Source organism: Nanorana parkeri, unplaced genomic scaffold (assembly GCF_000935625.1).
Source record: "Nanorana parkeri isolate BGI_ZX_2015 unplaced genomic scaffold, ASM93562v1 scaffold19, whole genome shotgun sequence".
In the NCBI taxonomy this organism is placed as follows: domain Eukaryota; kingdom Metazoa; phylum Chordata; class Amphibia; order Anura; family Dicroglossidae; genus Nanorana; species Nanorana parkeri.
In genome coordinates, this window is record NW_017306287.1 from 276,679 (window position 1) to 294,571 (window position 17,893).

At 43.3% G+C, this 17,893-nt stretch overlaps 1 protein-coding gene across 1 annotated transcript in view; it reads right to left on the minus strand.

Annotated features, from left to right (window-relative positions):
* The window catches only part of PKD1 (polycystin 1, transient receptor potential channel interacting), a 75,407-nt gene extending 57,829 nt beyond the window's left edge, over positions 1-17,578 (minus strand). The window contains 8 exon segments of the mRNA XM_018561025.1: positions 1,427-1,553; positions 3,257-3,372; positions 4,781-4,995; positions 11,906-12,086; positions 13,399-14,049; positions 15,695-15,864; positions 16,853-16,924; positions 17,565-17,578. Of these exon segments, the coding sequence (XP_018416527.1) occupies positions 1,427-1,553; positions 3,257-3,372; positions 4,781-4,995; positions 11,906-12,086; positions 13,399-14,049; positions 15,695-15,864; positions 16,853-16,924; positions 17,565-17,578 (1,546 nt within the window).
* Positions 17,579-17,893: the final 315 nt, after the last annotated feature.

Genomic DNA, 17,893 nt, shown 5'->3' on the forward strand with positions numbered 1-17,893 from the left:
TTCACCTGGCTCCCCACTTGCTCTGTTTATCTATCAGTTGCATGAGTCTTATCCCAATGCAATGTCTGTGACGGTAAGTGTTGGACCTTCTCGCCTCCACCACATGACTGTTCAGGCCTGGCGATTGGCCACTTAGGCATGAACATCGCATTTTGGAAGTAAAGGTAAAAAGGTCACATGCCCCCATTTATGTTATGTAGATGAAGTGATGGGGAAGTATTGTTAGGGTTTCAGCACACTAGACTTTAGTGAAACAGCCACATAGGAAATAAAGAGATTTCGACTTGGAATTTATTGGTTGCAAAATGTATGTGTTTTATGGCAAACAGACAAGTGTGACTGGGACCTAGGGCCACATCACACTAGCGATATTGCCGCTTGCGAACTGCTATACAGAGCTCAACAGGGTAGAGCAACGCTTACCTTCTTTTATGTGTTGCACCCCTGCTAGACACAATTTTTTTTTTTTACACAATCTTAATTTTTCAAACATTTATTTGGATATTAAATAGTTGATGGAATGATTTCTATATACCAACATGGTGCGAATAGCCATACTGCACATGGCCTTCCCCCCCTTAACAAAGTCCCAGTGTTTTCCCTGCAGAATTCTTGAAAAATTCAAATAATTAACTCAATTCCAAACACAGGGAAGTATTTTCATGTTTTTACACCATCTCCACGGTAACTGCATACTTTGGACACATTTTTCACAATCTCTACCAAGTTTGTGTCGGGGGTAAGGCTGCTCGTATGTAGGATTTATCTTAAATATTCAACAAGTATCTGAGCCAGCGGGTTGATCTTCCGCCCATTTAGACGCAGGTGCAGGAGTGGAAAGAGACAAATATGTAACAAACGGAAAATGACTGCGATGTAAGAAGGAAAATGTACGGCAGGTCTATACAGGATGAGATCGCCTCTGTCTGGAAATGGAGCAACATTCTGGATTTGACCTCCACAATATCTGGAGCCATCGTAGATCACCCAACAGAAAACTATGATAATGGAGGAATGGGAAGGTGGTAGAATGACACTTCCCAAAAAAAGTCTAATATTAAGATTGGATAAGTTATTAGTACATGTTAGGTCCTTTAAAAATGGAAATAATTTTAGGAGCATAGTTGACCACATTCTCCAGGAGGGAGGGGGATTTTGCTGCAACAGAAAAGGATGGTGGCATGCTTTCTGTGTTATCTGCTGTAGCAACTTATAGCTGCTCCATTCTTGGTGGATCATTTCATGGGACATAGGTGTCAAAGGGCAATCAGCAAAATAGGGAAGTAAGGGTTATCTTGCATTTTTTTTTAAAAGGGACACTAGGCAGTTAATGGCAAAACATAATCAAGCAATCCTTTCCATACAACTCTGAACACTGTTACACAAAGGCTCCATCTTCTAGAAAATGTACACACTGGATTCTTACCGTGTTCTGTGCTCTGCATATACACCTGGAACCTCATCTGCACAGGCTCTAGCACTTCCTCAGTTACAAACTCCAGCGCCGATATGTACACTTCTCGTGAAAACCGCAAACTAGGGAAAACCAGCACCTAGGAGAAAATGCAAAGAGCTGGAGATGTTCATAGTCATAAACTGGCTCATGGGTGAACCATCAATCTTCTCTAATGCCAGTAGCAACCACAGATTACAGATGCACCGATACAGATACTAGTATCGGTGCCGATACCAAGTATTTGGGCGAGTACTCGCCCCTAATGCGCCCAATGCTTATCCCGATACCAGTACTTGCGGTATCAGGAAGCCGGGCGGCGAGTCAATACCCGGCGCCCAGCTTCCTGATTGGCCAGGATGCTGGCTCCATGCTCCCTAGTCACCAGAGAGAATGGAGCTGGCTTCCCGGCCAATCAAACATACTCTGCACAAAAGATATTTATCTTCACCATGTTGCTTCAAATAACTTACTTTACCGGTGATGCAAACTTGAATTAGATTCAATTTTCGTCTACAAATAATGAAGCCTGAAGCTGGCTTCTCGAACAATCAGGTAGCCGTGTGGCGTATCATTACCAGCCCAGCGGTTTCCTGGTTGTCTGTGAAGCCAGCTCCATGCTCCCTCGTCACGTGGTGACGAGGGAGCATGGAGTCAGCTTCAAATTAAATACCCCCAAAATAAAGCCCTATCTGTCCCCAAAAAATGGTATAAAATTCATTTCAGTACAGCGTTGCATGACGGAATAAACGTCAGTCAAAGTATCGCAGCGCTGAATACTGAAAAATGGCCTGGCCAGGAAGGGGGTCTAAACACCTGGTCTTGAAGCGGTTAATGGGACTTTCGGTACTGGTATTCAGTATCGGCAAGTACCGAAAAAAAATATTGGTATTTGTACTTGATACCGAAAAACCGAAATCGGTGCATCCCTGCCATAGATCATACACTTTCTCCATATGGGTGATGTGGCCGATCAGTTTTCAGACCGAGATAGGACAAGAGAGCTGAGAAAAGAGGGTATGGTACACTGGGGGAATGCAGGGCTTCCCACAGCATATGAATGAACTATCATCCACATTGCTATGCTGTACAAGGAACAATACAGTAGCAAGCATATGAACCAAGTGTCTTACAACACTTTCTTCATTCATGACTGCAGATATCTGCTGGATTTACACACGAGGCTGCATAGATCTTGTTTTGCAAAACATTTGGAAGAAAATATGCAGCAAGAGAAGATAGTATGGAAAACCTTGTTGGCTGCTATGGACACCAAGAACATTAAACATTTTGGTATTTAAAGCACTATCAAAATCAAACATTTTGGTATCCAACGCCCTATTAAAATCTTTTGAGTGGTTATACCAGTGGTGATCAACTTACAAGGTACAGGGGGACTCAACACCAAGGGGTTGTACATAATAGTCGGTATATGTAGTGCTATAAAAGACTGCCAGAGACTGTGGACAAGCAATAAGTATGAATGGAGACTGAAGACTTACTGTAGGAGATAGTGAGATAATGGGGAAATGCTACTTGAGGCTGTTAGAGATAACTAGCATTACATTCCCTCTACAAGCTAGTGATCCCGCTCCCACTACTGATTGCTAGGGTCTGAGGGTTACACAACAAGTACCTATGGGTTGCATGCAGCCCATGGGCCACAGGTTAGGCACCAAGTGTAATAAAGCCTTTCCTGCTTGTGAAGCGATTCATTGATTGCCTTCATCTAGATCAACCTTGCAAGGTCAGGATGAACCCATCTCCATGGCAAACAGGTCAACATATCTGTTGTACACTTACCTCCACCTCCCCAATAGAAGAAGAAACACTCCCCACTCTTGTTAGATTTTGAAGAGGCCAATTCGTGTCAAACACCAAAGATCCCACCACAAAGTATTCTGCGTTCAGAGAAACAGCTGGGAAAATAAATATGAAAGTGGAATAGTTCAGAACATTGCCCTCCATCACATGTGTGATTTTTTTGCCCAACAATATCACACAAGAATACCGCCAACTGCAGAACAAAGCCACCTTTGGCCCAAAATGGCAGCATCCATATAGTAAAAGGCAGAATATTTTATTGTTTGTGCACATTATAGTAGTATCAAACTCTCAAATCTATTTTTCAGTAATGAATCCAGACAAACAAATATACACTACCCAGAAAAGTATTTCATTAAATTTTTGCCCAGTCATCATGTTTCCGAATAGTCCAACTCTCTCAGCTCCGCTTTCCTGAACTTCGTGTCCAGTACAATCACAAGTGACAAAGCAGTCTATTAGCCTGGAGAAGGGAGGAGCAGAGGAATGGCTTCTCTTGCTGTACCTTTGTGTTTGTGGAGACACACACAGCATACTAGCACACACAAAGGTGGCTCTATAGGACCATCGAAGGGAAAGGAGCTACCGTAAAACAGGATATCAGGACCAGTGCTCAGGGAGCCAGCCTTCTGCAAGAAGCTAAAACTTTTACACATCGGCGTGACGGTGCCATTAATGTCAATGGCACCGCAGACAAGCCCCCCACCCGCGTTGCGATCGCCGCACCAGAACGCAAGGTATAGGAATGCCCTTTTCGGTGCAGTGGTATTGAAAAAAAATGCTGCATGCACTTTATCTATAGAGGAGAGCAGTGCTGTCCCCCTAGGCTGCATTTATAGTCTACAAACACCTCTCCCTCTCCTCAGCTCCATTATATAGGAAGAAGGTATTTTGTAGTTGACATAAGATTGCTGGGAATGCCAATAATACTGCTATATTCAGCAGAAAGTTACAAAAACCCTGGATTTCTATGAAGATTAACATTTTTTCACTACATGCAGAAAATGTACTTAGCCTAAAAAAAATAAAGCTAATGCCGCCACCTCACAAGGACTGAAAAGCTGCAATATATTAAATTTTGGTTCTTAACCCCTTAAGGACCAATGACGGTATTATTCCGTCATGGTTGTCCGTGCCATAAGGACCCATGACAGATTAATTCCGTCATGGATCTTAGCTTCCCACAGGCGCTAAATGAAAACTTATATAAGCATATGTTACATTGAATTAAAGCCCTTTTTGTCCTTTAAAAAACGGTATATAATATGTTTTGGTGTAAAAAAAAAGAGAAAGATGGAAATTGAGGTTGAACACACACAGTGAAAATTGCAAGCAGCTGAAGCTCGGTCCTTAACGGGTTAATAATATAATGTAGGCCAGAATGTACATTGGTTATTTATTCTAACATTAAAGTATTCTAACTTAATATACTTTATCATTAGAATAAGTAACCAATACATACTATCGCCTATATCATTTTCATCCTTAGTTTGTGGTGCATACCCTGTGGCTTGTATTCACAGACGTAATTGTGCGTGGCACTGCACAGGTCGGTGTTACACACGCCATTCGGCCCCATCCTCACGCAGCGATCAGCCTGCGATGGCTCCGGCTGGCCGGGGAGCCAATTCTGGCAGCTCTCCAGATCGAAGCGTTTCCCCGCGGGGAGGGATTCGGAGCTCCGGCTGTCATTGAATCCGATCCACACCTCCAAACCACTGGAAAGACAGGATTAGTGTTATAAGGACAGGAATGACACAAGTGTGAATGACCTCAACACCACTAATTTAATCTTACATAAGCCACACACACACACACACAACTAAAGCAATATTATACATTTCATGTAAAGGTGCATGGCAGGCAAACATTACAGTTTTGCCATTAAACTGGTCCAGGTGATCAGGCCTACCTGTTGGCTTGCTCTAGTTTTTATCTTGGCATTCATCGTGTGCAGCTGGCTGACCTGCACACTAAATCTCTATGGATGTTGGGATTCTTATGAATGGCCCTGGATCTGTACAGGCTCAGCAAAACACAGAATGACATGACAAGCGGCTGCAGTCCCACATGGAACCACAGTCCACACCCTATTGACTGCAATGGGCTATACAAGCTTAGATTTAAAGTATACGTAAACCTTATAGTGAGGCAGCATGAGGCGTTTGCCTCAGGCGGCATCTCATTGGGTCACGTAGAGAAGGCGGAAGGTGTGCCTGCTGCTCTCTTTTCGGACAGGGGATCCCAGGTTGCTATCTTCCTGTACAGTTACCAGTTAGCATTCTGACTTCCAATGTTTCCTCTACAGCAGGGGTAGGCAAACTCCGGTTCTCCAGCTGTGGTGAAACTACAAATCCCGTCATACATTTGCCCTGGAGTCTTGAAATGCCTAATGGGAGTTGTAGTTGCACCATAGCTGGCAGGCTGGAGTTTGCTTACCCCTGTCCTACAGCATTAGCCAAGCATTGATTGATTTTCCTTGCTGATTGCTGAATAATCTATAGTGATAGTAACAAAAGAACCCTCCGGTTATCAAGGGCTCTGGTTTCCATAATGGCTCCAACGTAATCCGTAGATATGGTTCATTGAATGTTCTCCTTTCTAGATGAATGTAGGCTGCTTGGAATGCGGTGTCCAACAAGCTCATATACCAGAAGTGTGATAGTCAGGTGTCACCCTTTAGCATATGCATTGAGAGGAACGTGAATCATAATACTGATTAGACAGATCTGCAAATGCTCGGCATTTAAAACCAATCCCATACAACGTATCTAGTAGTTGGCCTGAAGTTTGGATTTTAAGTATAAAACTATTAAAAGTTCACTTAAAACTATGGAAATATAAAATAATATATATATCACACTATATTACGAAAAGTATTGGGACACCCCTCCAAATCATTGGATTCAGGTGTTCCGTGAATTTCCTTGCTACTAAATATTCCACTGTCACCTGTTAGTGGTATTATAACAAAGTGGAAGCAACTCAGCCACATGTGGGGTTGTTTTTCAGGGGTTGGGCTTGGTCCCTAAGTTCCAATGAAGGGAACTCTTAAGGCATCAGCATACCAAGATATGTTGGACAATTTCATGCTCCCAACTTTGTGGGAACAGTTTGAGGATGGCTCCTTCCTGTTCCAACATGACTGCGACCCAGGGCACAAAGCAAGGTCCATAAAGACATGGATGAGCGAGGCCTGACCTCAACCCAATAGAACACCTTTGGGATGAATTAGAGCAGAGACTGCGAGCCCGGCCTTCTCCTCCAACATCAGTACCTAACCTCACAAAGTGCTTCTGGAAAAATGGTCAAACATTCCCATAGGCACACTCCTAAACCTTGTGGACGCCTTCCCAGAAGAGTTGAGGCTCTTATAGCGGCAAAAGGGTGGGCCAACTCAATATTGACCCCTAAGGACTAAGACTGGGATGCCATTAAAGTTCATGTGCGTGTAAAGACAAGCGTCCTAATACTTTTGGCAATATAGTGTATGTATGTATGTAGATAAGAATAAAAAAATATGTCTTACTGGGATGGTTCCATAAAGAGAACTAGAAGAGCTGAAATTATTTGCCTTTCCTGGAGAAAATGCTGCTCCAGGCAACCTCCAGTGCTGGGCCAAAAGCTTAACTTCTCATGTCACATGATCGCTGCTGGCATTCTGATCCGTCCCTTTGGCAGAGATCACATGACCAAATGCCTAGGCTTTTCATTTAATATAAGTTTTATTGAGTTTCAAATACAAATATCCATTAAACACTTAAAACAGTGTAGATGATCTTGTAATAATGTATCCAAAGGGAAATGTTCCATTTGCTGTTTTCATGTTTTTTTGATTTGGACAAAAGCCATTTAAATTATTAATATGTTCTGAGCTGCGAAAGGAAACTAAAGCATCTGGTGAGAGACTCAAACAAACACAGTACGAAGAAACAAATTCAAAACATTGTCCCTGCTGAGAACTATGCCCATGGCCCTGGTGCTCCAAGGCAAGAGTGCTAATCATTGGCTCGCTTTTCTATAGCAATGTCTGCAATGTTTCCATAGGCATGGCATACTATGTAACTATTCTTCCCAAATGGTACAAATATGAAAGGTCGCTACAAGAGTCTGTGCAAACATAGGAGAACAAGCTAGCTAATCAATACTATACCATATGGCCAAAAGTTGAAGACACCTGACCATCCCACCTATAGTATATAAGCATGCTGGACATCCAATTCCTAAACCATTAATAGAGGACATGGAGTTGTATGCCCTTTTAAGCTTTAACAGTCTTTGTGGGAAGGCTTTCCATAAGCTTTTGGAATGTGCCTGTGGCATTCTAGGCCCATTCAGCCAAAAGAGCCTTTGTAAGGTCAGGTACTAATGTTGGATGAGAAGACCTGGCTTTCAAATGCCATTCCAATTCATCCCAAAAGGTGTTCGGTAGGGTTGAGGTCAGTGCTCTGTGCAGAACACTCAAGTTCCTCCACACCAGACTAATCAAACCATGTCTTTATGTAGTTGGCTTTGTACACAGGGACACAATCATGCTGCAAGAGAAAAGGACCTTCACCAAACTATTACCACAATGTAGGAAGCGCACAAATGTCTTTGTATGCTGTAACATTCTAAAGTAAGGCATCAAGCGAGCAGAAAAAATAGTTCCAACTTTATTTGAAAATGAACTGCCACAATTGCAGATATGGATCCAAGGAAAGTAAAGTTCACTTTAAAGGAGAAGTAAAGGGAGCGGAAGGGGCTTTTGGTCATAATATGCAAGTATGCACAGCATATTAGCACATTAGGGCAGACTAACCCGCCAAAGCAATCCCCTCCAGCGCTGCTCTCCTCCCTCATCGACGTTTCCATCTTTGTCCCGGTCTTCTTCAAGGTTTTGATCCTTCAGCTGCTTGGTTGGCTGGGCTCCAATCACATAACTCCTAGGCATGAGCACGGGAGTTACTACATCTCACCAGGAATCTTGCTGAGCCTGGACCGAATCTTGCTGAACCTGTGCCCAATCTTGCTGAACCTGTGCCCAATCTTGCTGAACCTGTGCTGAATCTTGCTAAAGCTGTGCCGAATTTTGCTGAGCCCGTGCCCAATCTTGAGCATGTGTGGCTGAGCGCACAGAAAAAAAAAAATGCTGATAGACAGCAAGAAGCTTCTATGGTAGAAGAAACCATAAGCTGAAGATCAGCCCCAGCATTTCATAAGTGTGAATTACCCAGCTTGGATTTATTTACAATGCATCACATCCGATACATAGTTTCAACGTTTCAGGGTTGTGCAGGATCCCTTCCTCAGTGTAACATATCACCCTGAGGAAGGGACGATGCGTGGTCTCAAAATATTGGAAATATGTATTTTCATTTGACGCATTGTGTATAAATCAAACCTTATTAATTGACACATATGGAGTGCTGGTGGCTTATCTTCAACTTATGGTTTCTCCGTATGATGCCAGCTGCAAGAGCTGTTTGGGTATTCTGACAGTGGAGGGTGCCGCTGTGAGAATACAAAGGACACAGCGGGAGATTTGTCAATCCATGCTATTGGCATGGAGGAAGGAGTCTGTGAGATTTTTTTCATTCAGCCTGCATGTATCCAGCTATCTATTATTGCACTACATTGGTGCTCTCTGTTATAGCATTAACAGTACCTTTCACTGAAAGCACCTAATAATTGGGAGGGGTGTCTACATACTATTGATCATGTAATAGGTGTTCTAGCCAGACATCCACAAATCTCTGACCATACAATGCATTTATAAAGTTGATTATTTTGCAGCGCCACCCCACAGTGTGTGCGAAAGTCAGGATGACACTTTCCCGTCCACAAGGAAATTAATTATGTTGAGTGTAGCTGACTTCTGTCTCTGTATATGTTTTCTTCCTATCTGGCCATCTGCTTGGGATAGTGAGAACAAGCAGTACAGCTCTTCGGGCAGTTGGCTTCGGGGAGAATGTCTAACTCCAGGCTGCACATGTGTCTCTTCTCCCAGAATCCTCCACTGCCAAGGACAGACCGGCTGAAACGAGTTGCCTTTGGGGCCTCGGAGAGGAGCTGGAAGAGGGCTGCGCACAGCTGCTGTAGGGAAATGTGTATACAGGAGCCTGTGCCAGGAGCTGGCTGGCTGCTGGGGAGGAAATTGCACATTGCCTCCCGCTCTGGAGACTGAGCAAATAATCTGCAAAATCCAGAACTTCATCAAGCAAGAGGCCCAGAGCCACACATCGTTATAGAGGAACCTCACACAGTATGCTCCGGGACAGGAGAAGCAAATTCTGGGTACATGGTGATTCTGTATCTGAACTGAGCGTCTCCTGCACCGATGAAGCCTAGTTAGTTAAAACAGCTCTGGCCAGAGGAGCAGCAATTCAGCAAAGGCCATAATACCGTATGTTAAAAGGTACACTCCATCACATTTTGGATCCAAAACTGGAAAGAAAATTGGCTTTACATACACTTAAAATTTCACTCTTGAAGGTAGTATTCCATTATCAAAAGGGGATTTAAATTAATGGTGTGTATAGTTCCTTAGCACAGTAATCAGGAGATGGGAGTGCATGCTGGAATTAGAGTTGGTTGACTGGGGGTTGCCTAAAATTGATTTAAATAATGTGACTGATTGCAATAAAATCTAACAACTGGATTTATTCTTACATGCTCTGTATATTCGCCAATCTGACTAATCAATTATGAGGCATGCCGCAGACAATGAGTTAAAGTTATTCTGTAGCTGACAATAGGCTTGTTTTACAATTTAACACAAGGATAAGTATCTTTATTTTAGTCATTTTCAAATCTTATTGGTCTCAGCAGAAAATAACAGTCACTTTTATGAAGATAAGTATCCTTATCCTGGTGTACTATCTTTGTAAACTGACCCTAATATACAGTAATGAATGAGAGTAAGGAAGTCTGACCCTGCCCCTGAAGTGTTCTTAGAGAGACATTGCTATATTCATTTACCAGCACTCCCCTGCTAGGGAGGTCAATACCTGCCACTTCCAGGCATGGAGTAGCATGTGACCTCCTCCACTATAACAGCTCTCAGGTCTAGCCGCCAAATCGCTAGGTCAAAGCAATGCCATGTGACTAAAGGAGTGACATCACTGGTCCCCATGGTTGGCAGCACTGGTCATTTTAAAGTTGGCTGCGGTGGAGGAAGAAGCAGAAGGGGTGGAATAAAGTGTGTGGGGGGGGGGACATGAAGGTTTCATTGTCATTTTAAAATTTACCATACAAGTCCATAGTTCTTATGGTGCATGAAGATCACCCTAAGTAGCACCCATATACAATGCTCCATAATTAAGAGAACTCAAATCCAAAAGAAGCAGGCCAGGGACAGTAAGGCTTGTGGGGGTGAGGCTAGATGATGCTGGGCGTCCTCCAGCTAGGAAATGAGGCAGGTTCTATCTGTCTTTGACAGTTTCTGGAACAGAAAGTGAGGCTAAATATCCCAGAGGGTTTGCATATGCTATCAAATTTTGAACGTTACTTATTGTTGCAGTGACAATTATCATAAGAATGTGAAGTGAGGATACATTTTTCGCAGATAACTTTTCCCTATCTATCCAGAGCCAAAGTAAAAACCTTTGGACTGTATGCTAACTTCAGAGGGTAACTTGAGCTGGTGGCATGTCCAAGGAATACACAGGAATTCTCCTCACACTGTGGTTTGAGATCCGATATCCCAATAGTTGGCCGAGACCAAAAGACGGAGATGTCTTCCATCAACAAGCAGCCCTGTCCTTGAAAGTATATTATTTGTACTTCTACTACAAAATATTTGTATGTAATATGCCCTCCAGTTATCATTCACTTTTTTTTTTTTTAAACACCAAATTTCAAAATATCCCATGCTCCATAGGAAAAAAAACTTTATTTAATTACAATAATTAAATGAAACAAGGCCAGAAAATAAATACAGACAGTGAAAAGTGTAGTGTCTTTTACATTGGTTGTTAGTGGAAAAGTGCCCGCTAATATTGGTGGTCAGTGGTAAAGTGCCCCCTGAGATTGGTGGTTAGTGGAGAAGGGCCATCTGGTAGTGGTGGTGAGTGGAGAAGGGTCCCACTACACTGAAGAAGGGACACCTGTTAGTGGTGGTGAGAGAAGAGGGGTTCCCTTAAACTGGTGGTCAGTGGAGAAGGGCTACCTGTTAGACATGGTGAGTGGAGAAGGTCCCCCTTACACTGGGAATCAGTGGTGAAGTGTCCCCTTACATTGATGGTCATTGGATAAGTGCCCCCAATCATTGGTGGTCAATGGTAAACATGCCTCTTACACTGGTGAAGTGTCCCCTTACATTGGTGGTCAATGGGAAGAATGCCCCTTTTGGTGGTGATCAGTGGGAGAAAGACTCCTAACACTGATAGTCAGAGGAAAGAATGGCCATTAAATTGGTGGTCAGTACAAAGGATACCACTAACATTGATGGACGCAGGTCCAACACCACTGGCTATGCCGACTGATGTTAACGCTAGAACTATGCAGGCACCTTCAGGTAGCAGGTCAGTCCACCACTGCTCAATTAATCTCTGGAGCTATGGTGTGCAATTCTGTGCCAGTGGAATCCCCATGTCCCAGCTAAGGTCCCTGACTGCAGTAGATCATGTCTGCCACAAGTCACAGTACCTGGTAACATGATCCTTCAAAAAACTCTGCAACTCCAAACTGCTGACAACTGCCATGTCACCATTCCCCCACTCCTGGCAGGTCTTCTGAGCCTCGAACCAACCGGCCTTCTCTGATATCAACTGGTAACAATGGTTATTGTTGGGGTACACCACACTTCCCGGGGGACAAACAGGAGACACTTCAAGAGAAGAAAGGAGACACCATGTTAGTGGAATACGACAACATTGAAAATTTGATGCAACAAACCTAAAGAAAAACTGTCATGACGGGGCTGCCACTCATTACTTTGTTCTTAAAATACCAGCTGCCTGGCTGTTGTGATGATCCACTAGTTTCAGTTCTTTCTGAGTGACGGTACCTGACCAAGTATGCATATGAGAAAAAGTCAGAAGTAATTATCTGCAAAACTGTATAGGGTCAGTGGCAAAGAATAAACTATCTACAAGTAGAACTGAAGCCAAAATGTTTTTTTTTGGTTTTGCATGGAGTAAGGGAACATTATAATCCATTTCAGCATTTTTTGACATCTGTGTCTCAATTCGGGAGGTTTGCCTTCACTTCCTGTCCAAAAACCATAACAGGAAGTGAGAGGAAATCCCTCGTGGTCAGCAGGGCAACGGAACTAGTGTCCTCATTGGTAGATTCCCCATCTATTCCTGTTCTGATGACAACCCAAAATTTGGGATTTTCCCACTTTCAGTGATAACGGTCACCAAGACAAATAGAGGGGGTGGATGCTGTATTGATTCTGATGGAATAAAGAAGAACATGCATTCTGATCTGCAATGGGTTTACAAGGCTGGATGATGGAAGGGGCAAGCAGGGTGGTTCAAGACAAAGGGCATTATTAGTGGGAGGTGTGCAGCCATCTAATACCTGTTCTTGTAAAATGCAAGTGTAGAATATCATTGTTAGAGAGGAGTATGTGTGCCATAGCTTCTTATGCTGCGACTTTAATCATGCAGCTGGCCTTGTATACCCCCAACAGAGGAAAGGAGCGGAAGAAAGATGGCATAAGACAATGCAGTCTATGGCACACATTAGTTACCAGTGAACTGCTCTAGAATCAGACTACATGCAACCTGTTCATTCTGAATCTATTTTACTTTAGAACACTTCAGAACAATGCAGTGCAATACTGTATTGATAAGCCAGCCAGTTACTATACATTTTTGTGTCTGTTAGGGTCCCTATATACTCCCTACTTCAGGGCTTGACAAATCCTAGGAGCCGGTTAGGCAATGTCCCCTAAAAATGCCAGCTGACTACTAACGTTTGAGGTTTTCTCCAGTTGTCAGTGATGTTGTATCCTAAAAAATGCTTCAGGCTCCAAGATTTAACAGGTTGGCCCCTGGGTTCATGATAATTTGTCCACTCCTGCCCTACTCGCTCTTTGCATTATACTAATAGGAAACTACAGATAAGAATCACAAGCAAAAAAATTGCTTTTTGCCTGTTAAAGCTCATTTGTTCATTATTTTCCAACTTACCAGCCATGTCGTCCTGTGACGTTACAGTGTACTGAACCTCCACGTCTGTTCCTCCTATAGCCATCACACGGACATCCACAGTTTCATTGGTCCTGACCAGGGACGGGCACAGGAGCTTTACCTTTTCTGGTATACCCACCACCCGCAGTTCTTCATTTAAGAGGAGATCTCTGCTGCCAAACTTCAGGGTCACCGTCACATTGTACACCCCTGGCTGGGCGTATCTGTGAGTGATGCTCACCTCGCTGGTGCTGAATACCTGGTTCCCCAAATCCCAGAGTAGAGGAGTGACAGGGACCGGAGCCTCGACCTGAAGGTGCACAGCTTCCCCGAGTCGGTGCACGTCACTGGATGCATGCAGAGAGCTGAATGACTCTGTCCTGAGGACATCCTGAATGATGGTGAGACCACAGCCAAACAGGAGAGATGGAGTGTCACAAACCTCCCGACACCGAAGAGAGACATTAGAGGGCACGACGTCACCACATAGGCAGCCATGCTTGGAGTCTAGAGCCCAGAAGTTGTAGAGTTCAGCATAGCATTGCGCGCTGCATGTCTCATTACTGGCATGAATCAAGGAGATGGATACAAAGATCAACACAGATTCATTGTCAGGTGATGGACTAGTTGGACAATAGATAAGATCTGATCCTAAAAAAATTGAAAATAAAATAAATAATACGATTGTTTAACAGGAAAGCTACATAAAGTTACTTTAAATAGACAGACAAGAGAATAGACATCAATCTATATGGACAGATAGATCGATCAATTTCTGAGCCTTGTGCAGAACGCAATAGTATGATACAACCCTGCCCTCACATTGCTCAATAAAATATCACTAAATGTAAAAAGTAAAATGTTACTTAATTACCAATATTGTTGCAAATGTAATAAGTTTGGAATATTTGATGATTAGGTTGTCTAATGCCGTCACTGCAATGCGTCTGTAAAGGAGCGTTTCTCAACCTTTTTTTCTAGTCACAGTGCCCTTTAAAAGTATGAAAAATCTCAAGACACCCCCAGTCTAAAAGGTAACAAATTGTAAATGTAAAAAATTATGTGTGGTTCCCCCCCCAAATCTATAACTGATCCTTATCCATGAAAGAGGTCCAGTATGGCTATCAAGGTGGACCCCACATAAAAAAAATCACATCAGAAGTTCTCCTTGCCATCAGAGTCCCCCCTTCACATCAGAAGCCTCCCTTTATAGTCCTCAGTCCCCCTTAAGTGCAGAGTCTTGCCCTATAATCCCCACCATGCTGCGGCAGCGGCATGGCTGAGGGTGGGAAGCGGAGCCACTCTGGATGAAGGTGGAGTTCTGTCCTCTTCTGAATGCAGGGTAAAGTCCGGGATGCAGCCAACCCTGAATTAGCATTAGGCGTTTCCAAGGTACTGGCGGCTGGCTCGCCTGCATCATGGAAATCTATAGTGCTATGCGAAGATTTAACGGCACCGTAGGGTGTCATGGCACCCTGGTTGAGAAAGGCTGCTGTAAAGTATGCACATTTGTAATTTTTAGGGCTCCTAGTTGTTAAAAAAAAAAAAAAAAAGAAAAAGAAGAAGAACAGGCAAATTATTCTTTAATTGTTCCATAGAATTAGGGATGCACCAATACTAGTATCGATACCGAGGATTTGGGCGAGTACTCCTACTCACCCAAATGCTGTGAAACTTATCCCGATACTGGAGGAGTGCCGTGAAGGAACATAGAGCCGGCTTCCTGGCCAATCAGGAAGCCAGGCCACGGGTAATGACTCACGGCCTAGCTTCCCGATTGGCCAGAAAGCCGGCTCCATGCTGTTTGGCCGGGAAGCCGGCTTCCCGGCCAATCAGCATGGACCCGGCCAATCAGCATGGACCCAGCCAATCAGCATGGAGCTAGCCGAACAGCATAGAGCCAGCTTCCCGGGCAATCAGAAAGCCGGTTCCATGCTACCAGAAGTACCGGTATTGGTAATGAGCGGGTATCGAAATATAAATATCGGTACCCATACTCGATACCGAAAGACCGGTATCTATGCATGCATCTCTACATAAGAGTATAAGAGAAATTTGACGGTTGTTATGGGCAACACCTCCACTTTTGTTCTAATATTCGATAGATAGATAGATAGATAGATAGATAGATAGATAGATAGATAGATAGATAGATAGATAGAGATAGGCTACCCTTTAGTACTTTAATCAATGAGACCCAAAACCTTACCCTAAGCAATCAAAATGACAAAAAATAAGATTTTTTATTTTTTTTTTAAGTTCTTTTCGACAACCCCTTTCTTCAGTGTATACTTACCGCACAGAAATTTGGAGAAAGAGACATTGAAGAGCTGCTGTCCAGAAGCCACGTAAGGCCGGTCGCACACAGTAAAATCCGCCTGCACAACGCTAATCCCACTCTTAGCCGCCCAGCGAGGGAGCCATGACAGACGGCAGTCACACGACCACGGATTGTCACTAAGGTTTCTGCAACGAGCCCCAAAGGATCCAAATCAATTATCAGCTTGTACAGTATATGTATTATCCACAACCCAGGCTCCAAAAACACACAGCAGCTGGCCCGTCATTATCAGACAGCAGAGTGAAGCATCCTATGAGTCTCTCTAATGGTTCTAAGCCCAGATGAAAGGGAATTCAAGCTGAGATAATAAGCTGCCCTTTGAAGAACATTCACAAGCAGATCTGCTCTGTCATCAGAATGAGGTAGTATGGGTCTCTTATACAGGTCACCTGGGTGGCTCCTTCGAGAGGAGGTACCATACCAATTACAGAACATGCTGGCAAAAAAACACCTTGTATTACCCAAAAAAGAGCTGGAGTCTGTGACCAAAGGAAAGTCTGGACTGACCCCTTAAATATCTCCTACACCAACCCCTACATTTTGGGTACACAAAATGCTACAGAGACTACAACATCATGTGTAGGAGCTGTCAAGCTTGGGCCCCTTGACTTCCTGAACTAGCTGTACCCTCTGCTGTCACTTTATTTACAATCTAGCCGATATGTTAATGTCATCTACATCAGTGCTGAACACCAAGGGGTATATTTATAACAAATTTTCAGAGCCAATCGCCTTAGGACTCGCTCTAAACATTCGTTCTGTGCAAATAGAGGCAAAAACTAAATTTCTTAGATATATGTTCTTCTCAAGTGGAATGCATGTAATGTAATATTGGGTATTGGCCACCAGATGGAGCTGAAGAGCACAGCAAATGAGTAGCTCTTTTCTATGCTCCTCAGCTCCACCCAGTGGCCATAATGCAGTATTACATTATATATTTTAAACCTGAGAAGAACATATCTCCAAGAAGGTTTGTTTTTATGTCTATTCGCACAGAACTAACGTTGAGAAAAATTTGCAGGATGAATGGCTCTGCATGTTGGATATAAATAGACCCCCCAAAGTGTACATCACCATTTACCAATAGTCAAAAGATTTAGTAAATACACTTACATTTCTGTTAGATACTGCAATTGTTCAAAAAGTTCTTGGTCCAAAGTTTCAATGTTGTTGTTAGAAATATCCCTGAAAAATAAAAAAAAAACAAAAAGAACAATTAATGAGTTTTCCAATACCTGAAAGATCAGAAGCTGTTCCTATGAAATAAATTCATTACCAATTGATACGTAAAACAGCAATTTAATGTCAAACGTTCCACTACTTGACCTGATCCTGTTGACATCTGTGACTCCATACTAGAAGTAGTGCAAGTGCAAGCAACCCACACAGACATGAGATGGAACAAAACATTCCCATGCAGATACAGTGGCTGATGGTGATGTGAATTCATTGCACAGCCTTAGTCCTATCTGCTGGGACACGATGATGTTGTTTGCACCCCTGTTCCATGGGTGGCTGCTGTACATTCATCATTAGACATTCTTAAAGACCAACTCTAGCCAAAAACGTAAAATGGGGAAGGGGTAGGACCTCTGCTAAATGTTTTATTGCTTCCTGTGTTTGTCCGCACTCCTTACTGGAAACCCCTTGAAGTGGGTGCTGAAATGAATGTGGATGGCACTGCAAAATCAATGAAGAAGCAGGTTTTGGGGCCATACATGGGCCCCTTAATCATTAGGTGAACTTCCCTTTACTTCCTGTCCTGATGACAGTTCTCAGACACAGCATGGAGTGAGATGAAATCTCCCTAAGGCCCCATTCATACCAGGGCGGATGCATTTCAGCGCGGTTTCCGTGCAAATTTTAAAAGGGCAGTTTTGCTTGTTTCTAATTGCGTTTTAGCGCTGAATCACAATTAAAAACGCCCAAAAACTCATTGATCAGCGCGTTACCATTCAAATCTGTATGGAATCCATGCACGGATAAAAAGGCTCAGAGAGCATTTCGGCTGGCAGGCGGTTCTGATCGTGCGGTCACATGAACGTCCTCATAGGAATGTATTGGATTGTTCATGTCGGCGCGATCAAACCGCACAGGTGTGAACGGGGCCTTATGGTGACACAAGACATCAATTAAAATCCGAGAGGGGTTCTG